The following is a 12688-nucleotide window of genomic DNA, read 5'->3' as shown; positions in this document are numbered from 1 at the left end:
CAGCACCAAAACTGGAAAGAAAATAATCCCAAAAATTTGTATGTACATTCGGTAGGTTGTGTACAAGCATTGTTAATGGCAAATGGGATGAGATTAAATGCACATATATGAGTTCAAATACCGTAAAATACAAAAAAGTCTGGACTACAATACCAAAGATGAAGGAAAGTTAAACGTAATGTAATGTCCTTTAGTCCCACAATTCATTTGATACATGTATTTTATTTGTTAGGTTTTCAATGCATTTATACCCAACATTCACTGATAAATATTTTTCTTGTGGCTTGAATGACAGTGTAGCAGCCTTGTGTGCACTACAGTGGCTCATTTGAGACCAGATGTTTGGCCCCACACCCTTTTGTAGATGTGGCCAGTGATGGGTCAGGCAACTCAATTTCCTCACATCCCCCGTGCGTTCCATCAGCCAGTCACTCAAGCGCTCTCTCCATTCATCTCACTTAGGCACAAATGACCGTTTTGGCAATGCTGGAATTAAGAAGGATTTGTCTTAACCCGCCCACTGTCTTTCCAATCAGCCAGACCACCTGAATACCCCCCTGCCCATTCCAGCGTTAGAATGGTCATTTTTGGAGCTGAAGTGGGGGGTGGTTGCAGGTCACATGCGAGGATTGAGGTCTCCGGAGAACTGTATGCCGGGGTGGGTTGGTGGTATTTGCTCCATAAGCGATTAAATGTGCAGTGGGTGTGAATATCCGCGGGGGATGGATGCAAAGTGGGCAACACACTGGATGCTCAATCTTCAATACAGATTATGAGGATTACAGAAGCTACGTGGCCTGTATATTGTATATAATATCGCTGTAAAATCTGGGAAAAATATCATTGTATTTTCACATTCAGTACATGTTGAAAGCATTTATCTCCATATCAATATACATGGGTTACAGAATTATGAAATATTTGGACCAGTGCCATAGTGATTAACAGTTTACCATGAAATATCACATTCATATACTAGCATTGTTTTTGTAGTTGGAAAACAATATAAATATTGTATTAAAGGTGCACAATACAGTTTTTCCTGGTTGGGAGTCTGCTACCTGCAAAGCAGCATTAAGCACCGTTAAATACAATTTTAAGACTAAATAACCATCTAAACCACCATCTATTAGACCAATTTTAAACCACTAAACCTTATTATTGTACTGAATGTGGTCATGTCATATTCTATTTTGACGTAAACATCGGAGTCGTCGCAGAAAGGTCAGCTATCTCATGGATCACGGAATTTTAAATTTTGCCTGATTACTGTGAATAAGGCCCCTCCACCGCAGAACGTCTTTTCATATGCAGGACAATATGAGTGTGTCTCATGGATAGATAGACAGGGCCTGATAACATTACTGGTGTGCCTTACCCCCACTCACTTATACAGATGAAGGTATGATATATTTAAAACAGCCCATGATAGCGGGCGGAGGCTAAACGCTTGGGTGAAAATCCAATTTCAGCAGACAATCGGCAGAGACAAGGCTGAGTTTGGCGCACATTAACTGGACGTGATGTGGCCACAAAACCCCAGTGATTATGTGTCAGCGAGGGATGGCTTCAACATCGCCTTTGTGTTAAGATGTCCCTCCAAAATACAGGCTGGAAGAACAAAAGCAGCTCACAACAGGGTACATGTTGTTTTTCAATGGAACCTATGATAGTTTAGATACATAGATGGTTAGTATCAATATTAATCACTCAGAATATTGCAAGATAGGGCCACGATTTGCTCTATCCACCAGAGGTCAGCAAACAGAGAAATGAATTCATATTATCATTTCAGTTATATATACGTTAGACACCTCCAACTGAAAGCTCTTCTATTTTTTCCTTTGTATTATTATTATTATTCATTCATTTTATTTCATCTTATTTTCTTATAGTTATTATGGCACGATTGTATTTATTTACTATTGTATAATGTCAACCCTCATTAGAGCTGACATGTCTTAAACCTCAAATTAATATAAAAGGCAAAATGTTCCTTATACAGCTCTTGCACACTGAGGAAACAGAACGTAATGCTCCCCCTCCTCGTGCTTCTTAGAAATTGCTTGTTGCTTGAGAAATGATAACCTGTGGGTAATTATGCATAAGCAGCGTACGCTCACGTGACACGGCTGGTCCTACAGCAGTAATTAAGCCTCTCCTGACAGAATAGTGGGGCCTTAGGTGATTTTAGTCTGTGTGTGTAACAGTGTGACAGAAGGCTGTGTGCACGAGGCTCTCTGCTCCATCGCAGAACGTCTCCAACGGCAAAATACGTCACCATCTATCCACCATCATCAGTTTGTCAAGGTCAGAATCTGCATGGGCAATTACACACTTATTATTTATGAGCAAAATACTCAATTAATTTGCTCCCTTGTTACATATTCTTTCTTACATTATGTGTACTTCTCAAACTGCAAATCTCTGTGTAAGCATGTTATTAAATGCAAAAAATATACGAAATATTGCGGATTGTTTAGATTACATATGTTAATGGTAATGTCAATTTCATCATAACCTCGAATCTATTGTGCTCTTTAAAATGACTATATCAAAAGTGTTATTATAACATTAGCTACTCTCTTCTAGAAATGTCTGTATCATGATTATACCCTAGTTAATATAGTGCATAATACTGATTTCCAACTAGAGTTTTATAGCATTATGAGTGTTGTTAATATGACTGCAATCAAAACAGTGGCCTACACATAAATGGTTTTATCGGTTGTTTTTAATGTTGATGTTCATCATGGTTCATTTCTCAGAACAATGTTTAAATTAATAAATTAAAGTGATCATGCACATGTTTACAAAATATACAGTCCAAATTAAATGTACAAAAGTATGGCGTTGCATATAACACATTAGAAATGTCAGGCAAATGCATCAGTGTGAACACAATGACAGAGAGGCAGAGAGCTAGAAACAGTTACATAAAAACAGTACAAGAGGTACAAAAATACAGCATTGTAAAAGTACAGTGCAAAAATCAGTAGCTTATTGGATTTTACAGCATAGGACTACGACAGAAGAGAAATGAACTGAGCGCTACATGCCATCTGAAGACATGCTGGAGTATTGGAGTATGACTAGAAAAGCAACACAAGAAAAGACCGTGTGCGCAGCATGCTGGCCTATCATCCCCGACAAAAATGGGGAAACTAAGAGTATAAGTACAAGGTTCAAACCCAGAAAAAGGAGGGTTGGTTAAAAAGTGTCATTCAAACTGTGATTCAAGTTTGTACACAGACGGATTATAGTGGTTAGCTTGAGCTGTCCTGTATTCAGAAAAGCAGATCCTCATTTTTGATCAGCACCTCCACCACTTGTCTCTGGTAGCGGATGTCGTTGAGTGCGGTCATGGCGTCCTGGTTTGGAGATCGCATCAGAGTGGGCCCAAAGACAATGGCGAGGTTCTCCGCGTTCATCAGGTTGAATTTCTCATTCTGTGTCACCCTGCAAGCAGATTATAATGTCAAGTTAGAAAAAAAAATTGCTGACTTTTAGCTGTAGTAAAGGCTACTGAGGAGGCTGACCTTTTTAAGTGTGCCATGAGGTACTTGAGCGTTTCAGTGTGGGATTCAGGCAGCAGAGCCAGGGCCTCTCGAAACGCCTCCAGCTTCTTCTCTGGGTCTGAGAGCTCTGGAAGGAACAGAATGACAAGGTGATTCAATAGTCCAGAATAGGGACGAGATAAAATCAGCATTGCAGTGATTTCCTCTCTGCTAATAAAGGCCATTAGTCTGGGAGCGGGTGGGTTTTCACAGATCTGCTAATAAAAAAAGCTTTTAGTGGAAGAACAACAAAGGCCTGAGGCAGTTTTGCTGGTGTGCTGCAAATGATAGATGCAATTAGAGGAATACTGGGAGATATAATGAAAAACAGGGGCATGTCGTAAGAATAATAGAATGAAGACATGCTACTAATTTATAGGGAGCTTTTAATTTGTATACAAACATAAATAAAAAGACTACGTATCATTGAAAAATATTCAGAATTTTTTTTTTTTTTTTTTTTTTGATTTGAAAAATTCTGTAACATGCATGATAAAGGTAGTTATGTAGTTGAGTGAAAGTAAGATAGACTTAAATCAGTATCTTTGTTTTTTAAATCTCTGTCCTCTGTTATTCAAAATCATTGTTTACAGTTTACTATTTCTTCCACCCATACAATGCAAGATGATATTAACAACTAAATTAGCACTAGCGTTTGCTCGTACTTGCAGCCTCGATGAAGCAGGGGTATGCGTCGTATGAGATGACAGGGACTGGAAGCTCCCTCAGGTACATCTTGAGCGCTCCTGTGATGATGTTGATGTCTTCATAGGCTTTCGCTGAGATGTCTGTCTTCTCACCATCTGTGGACATGATGATGAAATACTTAAAGTGAGGAGTTTTACACAGGAAAGGCTAACATCAGCTCTACACTTCACAGAAATCTCCTGACCACCAGTATCAAAACTCTTGCTGCGTATCATTGGCCTCTCTCCTCTTTGACTTGGGGAGTTAAGCATGCGTTTGTGAGTGGGCTGTGGCCTACTTGTGCAGGCAGACTGAACAGCACAGGGCTGTGAGCTGGAATGACACTCTGTCATGGATGATCTCCCACACGCCGATCTGGCTCAGAGTTTAGCCCAATGCTGCGGGCGCCTCCTCTCAGTTAAAATTCACACTGCTCTCGGCAAAGAAAGACAGCCTCCTTCTCAAACTGCCCGCCTCTGAATCCCAAGATGGTTATTCAATCTACAGCTTAGACAGAGGCTGCTGTATGTGCCCCCTATAGACTTCGTGTCCACACTGAATTGAACTGGAAGAATACTTGGCAGCAGATGGACACTAATCCTTTACTTACATGTCACTTTCTCATTAATGGGAAATCTTATGTAAGCAAATGTCCGCATGCCGTGTCAGTCTTCACTCAAAGGGTGACAGCAATTTATAGAGGCTTTCAACTGTGATGTAATTAAAGAAACAACTATTCAAGCACTTGTGTAACAAAGTATGGTACAGTATTGACAATATGACACTTTTCTTTTTACAACTACTAACTTCTGATATGACATATAATTTAGTTTGTTGCCTAATTACTCTCTAGAATATGATTTCATAGCCAGATAATAATCCAACTACACTTCTGTACCTTCCTACGTGAAATAATCTACCCATATGTTATAAACTGTGTGGTCATAAATCATACTGTTGATTACTCGCTGAACATTTGTTGCAATATCACACTGCTCCATTGAAAATCTTTGGCAGCCGTATTGTTTACAAAGACGATAGTATAGATAAATCCAAACCTTTGTCAAACGACGTCTTGACTTCTTCGACTGAATCACTGAATCCTGATATTCTATAGAGCCCTTCAGATTTCAGCCCTGGGAGACAAATAGACATAATAACAATAGTTAAACACTGTCACGGCTGTCAGTGCTAATGCAGAAAAATTCACCTGCTCCCGTCGCCCTGGGTAATCTGGAAACTGCCATTAAGCACTCTTGAATATGCATAAGGAATTAAAACCAAAATGGCCGCAATGCCACACAATGGGATAACACGGGTAGATGCAAATAGTTTTCTGCATCACCGGGCAAAATAATAAAGACATAAATCAAAGTTAGCTCCAGATGTGTGTTAGCGAGCAGACAATGAGGCAGTTTCCTATATAGCCCAATGATTTAACTGAGAGGCAATCAGCTAAGGCAGTAGGAAACAGACTAATGGATTCCTCATTATAGTGAAAATTACCAACAGTCTCATCAGTTGTCTGGGCACCCTAAAACATTAACGGCATAAGTAATGTAATCTTTGTATACTGTTGGCTGTAAAAGTAAAGCGTATTTTATTGTGCTTTTATGACCACCACAAATACAGTTTAGCCATTATAGCCCAGCAAACACAATGTTATATTATATATGTTTTGTTTTGTCGTTGTTTGTTGGTTTATTAGCAAGATATCTCAAAATAATTAATTGTAAGACACTGGTTATATTTCAGGAAATGTCAACAGTTGGCGATAAAAGAAATGGCTGAGCTGGAGTGGATACGAAACGATGTAAATTGAACTTTTAAAGAACAAGAGTTTACATTGCAGGTTAGGGTGTATGTTTTATCAGCTACGCAGGGTTTGTGAAGAAATAATGGTTCACGACTATTATAAAAAGAATTTCTTATGATTGTGAGTTAGAAGTGTTTTGTCCTACACTTTGTAACACCTATGCCTTAATTAGCCTTAATAAAGCATGAACAAAGACTTAAGCCATACTGAGCAAATCATTAAGTTAGTGTTAGGACATTAATTAAGTTACTAAGCTTGAATAATTCTTAAGAAACTATCTGTTCAATATTAATGAAGTAATTGTTGTTGTTGTTGTTGTTGTTGTTGGTGGTGGTGGTGGTGGTGTTGCTTTTAAGACTAATAAAAGGGTAGTGTTACCAGGTTTAGTGACTTAATAGATAAAACTTTTTCCCCTAAACTGTAACCCCAGACATCAGGTCCAATATCTTTAACATTGTAACAAATCATGTCAATGTCACTAGTTGCACAGTATTTTACCTAATCCTGTATCTAAACCATGATACCAGTTCATCATTTTCTGTTCTAAAAATGCATTTGAAACATCCCCTCTAGTACATGTCCTAAACTGACCTCTGGACTCGATCTCCCGGATGCACATGTCCACCACCATGGGCCTGGCTGTGTTGTAAACGTTCACCAGAGTGGTCAGGTCACAGCTGTAGACTTTACGGATGTGTCTCAGGCTGGGTTTGCAGTCGTTGGGGACCAGAGGGGCGCACTGTTTATGGACATTTAAACCACAATCTGTAGAAACAACACATTTTAGTTAAGAAAATATTATTCACAAGGCATTCCTAGACCTGTCACTGTGCATTTTCAATATATCCGCAGCTCTCCAGTGAAATTAAATCTATCCTCAGTAATTGAATTTTTTGTGGTGTGGACATTTAATAATCGGAGCTAAAGTGTTCTTCACACATTTGCACTGCACGGGTTAATTGCGATGTGGCTGGCCCTTTAAACTCATTGGCTCGCAGATCACTGTTAATCCCCTTGATCAATATTTGCCCCCTCAATGTCAAAGAACCACTGGAGAGCTCTTGTCTTGCTGCCAAAAGGGGACATTGAAGTGTCCTTGAGTACTGGATAAAACCGGCCATTTCTGGATACAAGCACTTATTTATTCATCGAGTGGGAAAACAACCAGGAAACAAAGAAACCGTCTGAATTGTGGGATTTCGAACACTGTTTTGTGCTTCTGAATGTAGCCCAGTGGGTGCTCAAATGGTGCATTAGTGTGTCTAAGTATCCTTCATCATGCATCTAGTCTTTAGTCACAGCCCATGGGAGCACAAGGAGCACAGCTGTTTAAGGGCAAAATTCACCTTCTCTCCATGGCAGGAGCAAGAGGAAGAGACTTACTTCAGTGAGAGAGAGAGCAAGAGAGAGAGGGTTTAAGTAGCAGAGGAGCAGTCTGGCCTGTAGGAGGGAGACTGAACACTGCATGCTCCATTCTCTTCCAAATCCCAGTTCTGGCACACAAAGGCTGAGGAAGCAGCAATTCAAGCACCGCGGGCTACTCCAGACCTACTTTCTCTCACTGAAATGAGGCCGCTTTGCAAACGCTCACATCTTCACAGGCTTTTCTAAGTTGATTTTTTGATAAATGACAAGCTGTTTTTGTACTTCAAGCACCAAAAATATAAAAAGCACCTCACATTCTCAAAGATCTGGTGTAAGCTAGATTTCTGGAGTGGTGTAGGACACATTTTGATTAATATGGCTCCCTTGAGAACAGCACACAAGCCACATTGATATGCATTGGGGCAAAAATGTAATTATTTTAAGAGATGATTCTCATAAGTGCATGAGACAGGCGGAGAATAGGGCAGATCTGTTATCAGTGTCTGGCTGCATTCACACTGAGGGCGGGGGTCCCATGTGGGGCGGGTGAGGGTGAGCCAGTGGCCCCTGGGACCTGAGCTCCAAGAGAGTGAGGAGGTTGGTTTACCGCACCGTCAACTCTGTCTGAGTTGCTATCGTGAGAATGATGCACTGTGCTGGCTTATTTTGGTTAAAGGCTTTATGAAATTGTTGGCTACATTTTTCATATTTTTTAAGATAATTTGAATGCTATTGTTTTTGGTATCATAGCATTTTATTTTCCAAACCCTACAAGCAATTCTGACTCAAAATACTTACTTTTGGATAGATATGTTAATTTAAACAGAGCACAACTAAAAATCTAATTAAAATTACTTCATGTGACTTCAGATGACTTCAATATATGTATGTAATATTTAATTTGAATAATTTTGACTTGTTTCCAATTTATTTAGTTCTAGGTCTATTTTTGAGGTCATATTTTTGTATATTTCTGACCACTCAATCTTCTTATTTCAACAAAAATTTTCTGTCAGAATATTCTTTTGTAGCTGAAAAAAAAATCTCTGAAATAAACTCAAATGTAAACCAAACTGACTAAATTGATTCTTTAATTGAAGACATTTTACATGCCTATTTATAGTTACATTTTCTGTATAGTCAGAATCCAGCCGTACTGTTCCTCATTTCATAAGAGAGTAACAAAGTAACGTTCTCCAGCAAAGCTATAATAATCTTGGCAAAGATAACCTAAAGCCACTTCATTATCATCATTTTTTGGTTCCCAACATAAAATTGTGTCTGAACGACCTGACCTAGCTGTGGGGCTGAAGCTGGTGAATTTTAATGTGTGGAAACAGAGCTCGGAGTCCTCATTAAACAGACATGCCAGCTTTGTTTTCCTTCATGGCCGTGATGGGATGAGACTGGAGAAGAGGGGGGTCTATACGCACATATACTCTGATGAGCAAATGTGCCACAAAAACCAAAAGCAGAAGCTGTCTTTGTGGTGCTGGGCCAAAAACACTTAGCACATTCAAACTGAAAAAGGGGGTTGAGCACACTTTTTGGTATGCTAATTTGTACATCATGTGAAAGTGGGTTGTTCTAGATACCGATACTGTGAGGAATGACAACCAAAATGAAAATCTGAGCTGGGAAATGGCATGGGAACATATGTGGTAGTAGTGCTATTGTTGTTAGCTTTAAAAACAAGGCATAAATATTTAACGCTAAAGCTGTGTGGCATACTTGTTTCATCTATTAAACATGACAGACACGTATCGAGCTGGATTGTAACACTGTTCACTGATGGGAAAGTAACTCATACCCCAGCTAGACTCAAAATTCTCACACTAGGATTCTTTATCAACAATAGGAGCTTGTTGAGCTTGCAAGCACCAATTCACAAGATATGTAAATATGTTTGGAACAGAAATAGCTTATTCTTTAAATAGGGCAAAGGAGAAACATTCCATAGCAACAGCCTACCCTCCAATATCAGAGGTTTCATGGAGTTTGTCTGCTCAGTATTCAAGACTATAGATAGTTTCAAATGTTAGTCAAATATTGGTTGCTCTTGGGCACTCCAAACATAAAAATCTGTAAATGTTGAACCTCAGCTGTTAAGGTTACATAGTGAATACTCAAAGCTGACTGATACTTAGTAATACTTGGAATAACAATCATAACTTTGTTTCTGATTGGAAAAAAATAGGCCAGTGGCTATGACATGGTCATAACTTTGCATTACATCACACATACACAGCCTCTATTTCATTGTGTTATACAACGACTAATCTGGGACCACACTGCTACTGGTGGGATTCGGTTAATCTAATGCTCTTAATCCCGCACCAGATGTACTAAAAACCAAGTAACCTACATAAATAAATGCTCATTTGGTATTGGTGGAAAATGCTGTTAACAGAAGGCCGTGTTTATGTAAGAGCTGAACAGTACGTACCTGAGCATTTGACTCCCTGAGCCATGAGTCCCCACATGAAGCTGGCACAGTGTTCGCACCAGTGTGGCCCTTTAAATGTGTGCACCTACAACAAAGAGAAACAGAGGTTAGACTTTAAGAGTGTATATCACATTACAGGCTATAGTGATGTAAATACTAGGTCTAACTGAATAATCTTAGCTGTTTATCTGCAGAAAATAGTTGTTCCGCCATTGGCTGTATTTTAATTAAGTGCCAATTTGGACCTTCACAGACTCTAATGCTCTATCCAGTGAGCAATTTGGTTAAACTGAAATGTTATGATCATTTATAGCCTATTTTTTGCAGTTAGTACGTGGCCATCTTGCACAAAACATGGCTGGATTCAGACAGCTATTCACACTGACATAAAAAATTAATGTCTCCTTCCTTGGTCCCTTACTGACCTTTTCAAACCCACCATCTGCTAATAAGATGTGTTGTAATGTTATAATATCAGACTGTTAACACACCAGTGGAGTAAAACTATACCACATAATGGTTTCGTATAATGATATGTGTGGGCTGCAAAATTAAGAGAAAAAGCAATTATTTTGATCATAAATGAAAACACAGTTATTTGAAACAGTTATTTAGGTACTGTTTTGTTTATGTAATGTTTTAAATTGTATATTTGGCGAGTATGACATAGTATTTGCTTATAGTGTTTTTGTAATATTTTGGGACAATAGCTGTAATCACAATAATGGCCATGGATTCTGTCTTCACACTTGAAATATCACACAAACCAAAACATTGGACAAGTAGAGCCTTAATGATGATACAAGTGACAGAGTAAGGCAGTCAGCAGATGCCTCATTGTAGTATTTGGATGTGGCACACAGGGGGATACTGTGTCTATAGAGGAGGCTTGTTGTTTTCGCAGACTGACACTCCAGAGCTGGGAGCAGAGCGCCCCTTGGCATCGTGGCACTGGCAGCTTTGACACTTCACCGCAGAGAAGGTGTGAGGTGTCATGATAATCTTCTTTGGAAAACACCAGAGGGTCGCCCACATAGAAGCTGAGGGGAGAGAAAACCCCATGTTGTGGCAGGTAACAACAGTCCAGCCAATCAGAGTGGGCGCTGGGATCGAGGGGGAGCCACGGCGCTTCCTGATTTGTGGCAGGGGAGGAAGGCACTTTGTTTGTTGTTATCGCTAGCAACCACAATCTCTTCATATGATGTTGTGTGATACTGTGTATTATATGATACTTGATTCTTTTGTGTAGGTTCAAAGCCAAAGGGCTGGACTGAACGGAGTTAAACTACATATTATCGTTAGTTTTAGCTAGAAGGGCAACAAAGTATACTCAGTTACATGAATTAAGATTATTTCAATAAATTCAACAGTAAAAGGCTTAGCTATCGTTAGAACTTACACAGCATACATATTGGGTTGAACAGGAGCAGAAAAAACTACGACTAGTCAAAGTATAATGAGGATAGATGTCATTTGAGACGTAATATTTCCTCATTCTACTTTGTTATTAAATACTTAAAAAAAACAACAACACAGATTTGTAATAACACATTATAAGGCTGGTCTACTTAAACAAAAGAAATGACTCATTTCATTGATGTAGAACTAGAGTAGACAGAAACTAATCCACAAAATAATGGTAATATGGTACTCCTCTCTTCCCAGTGAAACCAGTACCCTGAGCCAAACAGGGATACACTCCTCCACTGTCCCCCTCTCCATGTGCTTAATCTGTCCATCTGGTGCTCAAAGCAAAACCACAGAAGTACACAGACCACCAACACATTTCCTTTTGATGAACCTCCTCTGACGCCGCTCTGTTCCCCCTCAGGCCATACATGATGAAACATTTCACACTGAGCTGAAAACCTGACGCTTGTTCAAACTTACCTTAAAGTTATGGACCTTCTCAGCCCTGGGTGTGCTCTCCTTTAGAGTAGCTCGCCGCACCAGCGATGTGAGTTGTGAATAGGCAAACAGTTTCAGTGGCTGCCAGAAAGTCGCCGGAGGTTTCTGTGGCCCCACTCTCATCCCCAGAGCTGCGGCCAACATATCCTCCTGATTGGCCTCCCGCTTGGCTTTTTGCACAAGGGACTTCTCCTCGTAGGACTCTTGGGATGGCATGTTGTTGCTGCGGAAACAAAGTGAAAGCGGGGAGAAAAAAAGTCCAGCAATTGAAAGAAAGCCTGGGGTTCAGATGGTAGACAGTCAGTTGCAAGTTCCAGTATGACAAGACATCATAGTAAAAAAAAATAGAGGAGTAGTCCTTCAGTTCCGTTCAACGCTGTGGAAATAGCAGGAGTAAAGTCTTTGAGATGACAATACCAGGTTTATACAAAAAAGAAGCAGTCCTGGATGCTACAGTACATATGCAGATGAGCTGGCTTCTAGCTAATCCTCTCCTCCCTGTGCAACGCTGATATTCCTGCTGGAACACTCAGCCCTATGTGTGTGTGGATGCTGTCAGAGTGAGGGGGGAGGAGTCCAGGGGATTAAACACATCCCACCAGCCAATCACAGTGCGGAACCAGCGGCTTTATAGTAACCGCCACCCCGCCCCCACCACTACTACCACACTACCATCTCTGTCCCCATCAGTTATAAAGAAGGGGTGGTCAAATGGGGGGGGGGGGGATGATAATGAGCAATGAATGAGTCAAGACGAGTGGGTTGCTGCCGGGAGAACTTGAACAGTGGGCCGTTAGAGTGGGGAGTAGCTATTTTCAAAATCATGTTACCACAGAAACTGCAGCGTGGAGAGGGGCGCACAAAGAGCTAGACGCACAAAAGGCGACCCAGCAGGCACGTAAACTATGA

General features: G+C 40.1%; 1 protein-coding gene across 1 annotated transcript; it reads right to left on the bottom strand.

Moving 5' to 3' along the window:
* Positions 1 to 2717: 2717 nt before the first annotated feature.
* Positions 2718 to 12308, bottom strand: chn1 (chimerin 1). Its single transcript, XM_033987504.2, has 7 exons — positions 11762 to 12308; positions 9872 to 9956; positions 6652 to 6825; positions 5303 to 5380; positions 4223 to 4360; positions 3540 to 3645; positions 2718 to 3459 (listed from the first exon to the last, which is right to left on the bottom strand). Exons 1-7 carry the CDS (start codon positions 11993 to 11995, stop codon positions 3288 to 3290), a joined length of 987 nt encoding a protein of 328 aa, XP_033843395.1. The 5' UTR covers positions 11996 to 12308; the 3' UTR covers positions 2718 to 3287.
* Positions 12309 to 12688: the final 380 nt, after the last annotated feature.

The sequence above is a fragment of the Periophthalmus magnuspinnatus genome, chromosome 21 (assembly GCF_009829125.3).
Source record: "Periophthalmus magnuspinnatus isolate fPerMag1 chromosome 21, fPerMag1.2.pri, whole genome shotgun sequence".
Lineage (NCBI taxonomy): Eukaryota > Metazoa > Chordata > Actinopteri > Gobiiformes > Gobiidae > Periophthalmus > Periophthalmus magnuspinnatus.
The sequence above is the reverse complement of the archived record's forward strand: the minus strand, read 5'-3'. Positions and strand labels throughout refer to the sequence as shown.

Excerpts from the sequence above, each read along its gene's own strand:
- chn1 (XM_033987504.2), bottom strand. The coding sequence starts at position 11,995 with ATGCCATCCCAAGAGTCCTACGAGGAGAAGTCCCTTGTGCAAAAAGCC. Across the intron at positions 9,957-11,761 it reads AGAAGGTCCATAACTTTAAG|GTGCACACATTTAAAGGGCC; the intron begins GTAAGTTTGAAC and ends TCTTTGTTGTAG. Across the intron at positions 6,826-9,871 it reads TCAGGGAGTCAAATGCTCAG|ATTGTGGTTTAAATGTCCAT; the intron begins GTACGTACTGTT and ends TTGTTTCTACAG.